Raw genomic sequence first — 7,312 nt, forward strand, 5'->3', positions numbered from 1 at the left:
AAAATAATTGAAATAATAAAGTTGTGCTAATAAAATAAAGGAGTTGTTAAACGCCGTTGACGCCGTGACACGTGCTCGCGAATCACGTTCGTCGCGTGTACAATCGCGCATTGCCGCGCCGTGGAATTCGCAGTCGACAAAGGGCGCATTCTCGGCGTACGGGTCAACAATGCTTTCCTCGCCGAGTCATCGGCTCGTAACGAAAAGCGAGGTCCGCGCCGGAATCTGCGGAGAGATTCGCGAGCACCGCTTGGCATTTATCCCGGCCGAGAGTCACAGACGATGGTGAAATAAGCGCGTTTGCGCGGGCCCGTCCAAAATGCCAAACGAGCCCTTGCCCTCCTCCTCCCCCCTCCCTCCCTCCCTCTCCATTTCTCTCTTTCTCCCGCTTTGACATTTGAAAAAGAAGATCTGCCCGGACGACGACGCCCGCGGGTGATTATGGCACCACGCGCGCGGAATTGCGTCGAGAAACGGCGCCGCCGCGGCCGCTTTCGAGAGATGATTGTGCGATATTGTGATATTTCGATCTATCGGTCTATCATTAACTGCCGCGCGAAGCAACCAACACCCGGTCCATTAAATGAGACTACATTGACGATCGTTTCACTTTCGACCGCAGATCCACGACGGCAATGATGATGATAGATCGGATGCGGTGCAACGCGACGCGATGTGGTATTCCATTCGTGTAAAATAATATTGCAAGAAAATCGCAACGGCATGGCGGCGCGACGTAAGGAGCGAACGAACGAATGTTTATTCGCTTCATTTCTCGGCGTTATGTAAAAATCTTAGGTCATCGTAGAAAGCTGCCGCGCGCGATGCAGGCAAATTTTCGCGATTTGTCGATCGATATAAACAAATATTACGTAAAAACGCTCGGACGTCAGTGATAACGTTAAATGGTATCGTTCGCGCGACTTTCCAGCAATTACGCTTAACTCGGGAACGCCCTATTTTCTACTCGGCGTTCGTATCCGATGCACGTAGTCAGATTCGCGTGTTCGCTGGCCGTGTTCTACGACATTGCCGGAAGCGCGGATAAAATGTGTGAAAGCTCGACGTTGCAAGCCTGATGGTTACGGAATTCGTGGGATAATTCGAATCGCTGGAATCGTTGCAACATTTCATTTCGCTACGACAATAGAGAGTATTTTTAACGGGCGTATCTGAGGATACGCTTCTCCATCGGGGAAATGACTGGCTGCGGTTTTAAAGTCGATAAACCGAGGGGCGTTTAAGGAGCGTTAATTGAATCCACGATGTGCGAGAGGCAAATATCGTCGTCATTTCTCCGATGGCGTCTCAACGGCGACGCTACCTCCGCAATCCCGACATTCCAATCGCATCTTCGAAATGCTTCGTCCTCGAAGATGTACTTTGATTTTACTCGCCGAAATACTGAGCGATCTGAAGGCAATTTTATTCGTTATTCTTTCGGCCTTGACAAACTTACATCATCTCTCGCTACTTCTCATCGCTTTCTCGTTTTGTTAACTTGTAAACTTTTCTAAAATGCCAGCGATGACTGTATGTCCTTGTTTAGGTGAAAAAAATCGCGAAAATATTCTCGTCTCGTTCGAAAATAACCAAACCAGAGCTCTAGTTTTCAACGTTGCAATGTTTATTTTTGACTTACTTTCGATTTGCCAATTTTATTAATTTTATAGTGTTTTAAAATGTGCTAGATTCACCAATAGCCGTGTGGCTGTAAGAAGTTGTCGCTTCGTTTGTGTAATTGATCTAAGGAAGTGCTATGAATAATAAAATATTTATTAATCCAACAGCCTACCCCTTGCGGAAAGATATAAGCAGATACATTCCCTAATGTTATAAAGAAATATAAATTAGACATATAACGATAGGTTTATCATTCTTATATCGCTCGCCATAAATTTTCGCGTCGCTGAACTTGATTTATATACTTATAATTAACAACGATGGAGATAAAATCGACGAGAGTAGCGAAATATTTACCGCATTGCACAAGAATTTTATGTGAGAACGCATAAAGCACTTAGAGCCGAGAGATAAGCTGACGCAGATACTTCTCTTTATGTTCCTAGGTCGAGGTCGTACGCTTGGAACCTACCACCGACACTAGATAAATCGTTGTACCTTGTACTTTCATATCGCCGGGAAATTATTGACCAATTACTCTTCCCTTCCTACGAGCAAACATGTAATTTATTAATGAAAGTCATAGATCAAAATATCTTCAAGGAGATATTTAGATTCATAGCTTCGTAGGATTGAATCTGCATCCAACACGACAGCAAAAACTTATACCGCCGCTGCTAAAAGTTGGCATTCTCGTGACATATTTAATTATTTTCAAAAATTATCACGTTATTTGAATATTATATCGATCATGATGTTGCTTCCAAGGTGAAAAACATATCAACGTTGAATGTCAAAGATTGCGGTCGTCGAGTCAGCAATTGTTCGGCACCTGGAAGGATGTAGCTCTCGCTGCTTCCAGATCCCACGTCCAGCCGGGTCTGCATCCGTCGCGGTGATATATATCACGTTCACGGGGTGTCTCGGAAAACGAGGTGTCTCGGTGGTTTCGATACGTATACGTTCCTGGATCAGCCAGAGGTACGATCTACGCGGGCGGCAATGCTCAAAGATGAGAAAGAGGGGACCCGATCGCGCAGCGTCGTGGTGGTGGCAATATAAGGCCCGGCCAGTGGCGGGCCTCAGCCAGTCCGTGAGCGGTACCTACACCTTCAAGGTCCGCGTCCTTGAAGACATTACTCGTCCTCGCCCGATCCGTGTGCCGTTATCCGTAGAGAATCGCCGTTGAGAGCGTCTCGCGGCCGAGGTCTAGCCTGGATCTTCTTCGTAAAAATCGGAGTCCTTCAGCACTTAACCCCCTCCCGCGCCCTACCCCGCCCCGGAAGTGGTGAACGGGTACGCCGCTACGTCGCCACCCCACCCCGATCGGTTACCCTTTCATCCCTTCCTGAACGGTAGCGTTTCGAACGTCAGTTGAACGGGAGTGATTGAGGGGTAAAGAGTTGGGTGGTATCCTTGGAAGCAGCTCGTGGCAAGACGACGACGACGACGTGGTCGAGAAGAGGAAGTTTCATTCCCCGCCGAGGGTCAGGACGAGTATGAGGTCCTCGCTGGTGCTGCTCCTGGTAGCAGCTTTCGTCCTTGCCGGTGAGTAACAGATTTCTCTGCCCAGCTCTCTCGCTGCCGCCGATATCGTTCTACATCGACCGGTCTATGCGGCTTATCGCGGTCGTATTCTCGCGGGCCAGCATATGAGAGTTCTCCGTGCGTTACTGAACACAATGTATGTAGAAGACGAGTTTCAGGAAGATTTGAGAACCGCGCGATCTGAGCCAAATTCTTCCGCCAGTTAAATTATTAAGTTCATTATTTTTCGTATTACATTTAGCCTTCGTCTTCTTTAAAAATTTTACAAAATTTACTAAGAATCGCGATTCGATTCTGCCGGAAATGATTCGCGGTAACGTAGGCGGTGTTGAACGTACGTTCTCCAAAGCGCCGATAAGAATCTCGAATAATTAAAAAGTCGTACATTAATTAAATTATGAAACATACGTGCGCATGTATCTTTTAAGAAAAGATCAAGAATAAATATCTAAAAAAATGCTAATCAATTGCAAAGATTAATATACGAGGCATGATGAAATGAGAAGTATCTCGGGTATCGCACAGGTGGACACGTGAGCTCACGCAGAGCCATTCAAGATGGCGAAAGTGCCACTGCAATCTGGCGCTTGACATTTCCTTAGTCTATTCTTGTATTTTCCACCCTGGGGCACCATAGCTGGTTTTCCCTTCTTTTTCACATCGCAGACAAGCAATGCTCGTGGCGGCAGGAGGAATAATTTAATATAACCGAACCGATCATCGGGACGACAGGTTGCATAAGAGATTAGAGCGTGAAAGCTTCTCGATCCGGTCGGTCCCGGATGAGTGACGTCACTGCCGTGCCCCGAGCCTCTGAAAATGGTGCGGGTGGGGGCACAACTTTCCCTGTTTATCGCTCCGCTACGAAGTGGTCTCGCGAGCCCGGGGGACCAACGGGACCGAAATACTAACTGCCAGACTATTTTCTCAGATGTTGAACAAATTCTGAATAATGTCTCTAAAGAGTTGTTGTGATTCAAATATTATTTGAATAAATAATAATATTCTCAAGTTTGCAAGATCGCTAGGCAAATCTTGTCTTTCTTCATGTCTGCTTTTTGTATAAAATGCACGGAAGAATTAGATTCTTTAATGAGCTGATAGATATAATATCTTATATTTAATAAAATAATTTTAAGTATTATATATATTAATTATTTATACGTAGTTCTTTTACTATAATAATTGTAACAGGTGACTATAAGTATTAAAAGTATTTACTATAATCTGCCTTTTTTTTAAGTACAAATTCATGCTATTGTATTAACGAATGTTTTTTGTATCCAAAATGTTACTGAATTGTATAGATATAATTAATACTAGACAAGATAAAGTGCCTATCACATCGCAAACCACATCGTTTTTTTTTCAGAGGGTACGAGCCGAGTTAAGCGGCAGGAGGAGAAAAAGGAAGAGAGTTTCGAGAGTGAGATTTGCAAGGACAAGGATGCAGGCGAGTGGTTCAGATTGGTCGCGGGGGAGGGTGATAACTGCCGCGACGTTATCCAATGCACGAGTTCCGGTCTGCAGGCGATAAGATGCCCAGCCGGTTTGTATTTCGACATCGATAAGCAGACCTGCGACTGGAAGGAATCCGTCAACAACTGTAAGCTGAAGAATAAAGAGAGGAAGGCCAAGCCCTTACTTTACACCGAAGAACCGCTCTGCCAAGACGGCTATCTCGCGTGCGGTGACGGATCCTGTATCGAGAGGGGTCTCTTCTGTAACGGAGAAAAAGACTGCACTGATGGCTCCGATGAGAATATCTGCGGTAAGTTAACAGTCGGACAAAACTAGCGGCGCTTTTCAGCGAGCGAAACTCTGATTGCAAAGTTACTTAAAAAAAAAGAAACATTATAACGCAGAAGACAACATTAATTTATTATAACTAATTAAAACAATTGCGATCTTCTCGACATTCCAGATATGGACAATGATCCCAATAGGGCTCCACCATGCGACCCCGCCGTGTGTACCCTGCCCGATTGCTTCTGCTCGGAGGACGGTACCACGATACCCGGCGACCTCCCGTTCAAGGATGTGCCCCAGATGGTCACGATCACCTTCGACGACGCCATCAACAACAACAACATCGGCCTCTACAAAGAGATCTTCAACGGCAAGCGCAAGAATCCAAACGGCTGTGATATCAAGGCAACCTTCTTCGTGTCGCACAAGTACACCAACTATTCCGCGGTCCAGGAAATGCACAGGAAAGGCCACGAGATCGCCGTCCATTCAATCTCGTAAGAATCGACTCCTCCTAATAACACTGTCACTTCTCTCATTTACATGTCATTTAGAAAATTCCGCCCCTCGATTTGATACTCGTCGCGAAGTTGCCACAGAGAGACCCGTTTGTGCGCAAGGTTCCCAGGACAGCAGGTTCATGAGTTCAGTAAATTAGAGGACAGGTTCACGAGTACTCCTGTTCCTACGAATGCGTCATGTCATGTCGCTCATGACCATAGTCATAATTGTTAAAAATCAGAACACGGTCACTACATAAATGCTTACATGACAACTTTGGGGTAAGGCACAACGACGACGAGCGCTTCTGGTCGGACGCGACCGTCGACGACTGGGCCAAGGAGATGGCCGGTATGAGGATCATCGCCGAGAAGTACGCGAATCTGACGGATAACAGCGTGGTCGGCGTCAGGGCGCCGTATCTACGGGTCGGCGGTAATAATCAGTTTACGATGATGGAGGAGCAGGCCTTCCTGTACGATTCCACCATCACCGCTGCCTTGAACAACCCTCCGCTGTGGCCGTACACCATGTACTTCAGGATGCCGCATCGCTGTCACGGAAATCTTCAGCATTGTCCCACTAGGTAAGGATCAATCTCAATCATAAAAAGTCATCTTGGACACGCAACGACAATTGTTCTAAATACGGTCAAATAAATGTTCGCAGATCGCACGCCGTGTGGGAGATGGTGATGAACGAGCTGGATCGGCGCGAGGATCCACAGAACGACGAGTATCTGCCCGGCTGCGCCATGGTGGACTCGTGCAGCAACATCTTGACCGGCGATCAGTTCTACAACTTCCTCAACCACAATTTCGATCGCCACTACGAGCAGAATCGCGCGCCCCTCGGCCTCTACTTCCACGCCGCCTGGCTGAAGAACAATCCCGAGTTCCTGGACGCTTTCCTATACTGGATCGACGAGATCCTGCAGAGCCGCAATGACGTATACTTCGTAACGATGACTCAGGTGATCCAATGGATCCAGAACCCGCGCACCGTCACGGAATCGAAGAACTTCGAGCCCTGGCGAGAGAAGTGCACGGTGGACGGAATTCCGGCGTGCTGGGTGCCCCACACCTGCAAACTGACCTCGAAGGAGGTGCCCGGCGAGACTATCAATCTTCAAACTTGCGTGCGCTGTCCCAACAATTATCCTTGGATAAATGACCCGACCGGTGACGGCTTCTTCTAAACTGCCCAAGCGCGAATTTCCTGCTCGTCTAAGTCAAATTCCTCCTTTTCCTTTCTCCTCAATCCTGCCGATCCTTTCCTCCCCGTATCTCAACCTGACGTCGGTCGAAAGGTGCGTCGCGAGTCCTTGCGCGGTTTAACTTGACGAAAATCGCCGGAAATCGCCGACCAACGCGTCAAGTATCCTCGAGATTTTCGAGAGCAACGACGATTATTACGGCGACGAAATACACGGAAGAAACGAGGAGAAAGAAAATCATCGTCAGTCCGTTAGACTCCGGTGACCGCTCTTAGTTGCCGATATTTTTCGCTGTTTTTATCATTGAGAACGACGTATCTGTGATGATTAGTTCTGTTCAGTTGGAATAATACGGAGTCTAATGGACTGAAGATGAATGGAGTAAAAATGAAGCTCTCTTCGCTTCGCATTCACAGATGTCCCTTCAGCAATAACGTTCAGCTTTGTTACACTAGAAATTCGTTACTCTACGCTATAAAATATAAATCGCTGTATTTTTCTTTCGCGCGCGTGCCTCGTTATCAGCTGGTGATTAAAGTTAACGTTCATCATGCGCCAGCAATCTGTGATAGATTTGATAGAAAGCGACGTCCTCGAAATCCTCGAGGTGGCAACGTTGACCGATCGTGACGACGACGACGACGATGATAACGATGACAATGACGAGAGCCACGC

The 7,312-nt window shown here is 46.9% G+C and overlaps 1 protein-coding gene across 1 annotated transcript; it reads left to right on the top strand.

Moving 5' to 3' along the window:
* The first annotated feature begins 385 nt into the window (after positions 1–385).
* On the top strand, positions 386–6,623 carry Serp (chitin deacetylase-like protein serp). The gene is made up of 5 exons (XM_071777154.1): positions 386–3,171; positions 4,544–4,942; positions 5,096–5,417; positions 5,708–6,007; positions 6,091–6,623. Exons 1-5 carry the CDS (start codon positions 3,123–3,125, stop codon positions 6,617–6,619), a joined length of 1,599 nt encoding a protein of 532 aa, XP_071633255.1. The 5' UTR covers positions 386–3,122; the 3' UTR covers positions 6,620–6,623.
* The last annotated feature ends 689 nt before the right edge of the window (positions 6,624–7,312 follow it).

This window comes from Temnothorax longispinosus, chromosome 4 (genome assembly GCF_030848805.1).
Source record: "Temnothorax longispinosus isolate EJ_2023e chromosome 4, Tlon_JGU_v1, whole genome shotgun sequence".
NCBI classification, from domain to species: Eukaryota; Metazoa; Arthropoda; class Insecta; order Hymenoptera; family Formicidae; genus Temnothorax; species Temnothorax longispinosus.

What these genes read in the sequence shown, in the direction of transcription:
- Serp (XM_071777154.1), top strand. Translation starts at nt 3,123, where the DNA reads ATGAGGTCCTCGCTGGTGCTGCTCCTGGTAGCAGCTTTCGTCCTTGCC. An exon ending in AGCAGCTTTCGTCCTTGCCG is followed by an intron (nt 3,172 to 4,543) that starts GTGAGTAACAGA and finishes TTTTTTTTTCAG; the next exon opens with AGGGTACGAGCCGAGTTAAG. An exon ending in CTTCAGCATTGTCCCACTAG is followed by an intron (nt 6,008 to 6,090) that starts GTAAGGATCAAT and finishes AAATGTTCGCAG; the next exon opens with ATCGCACGCCGTGTGGGAGA.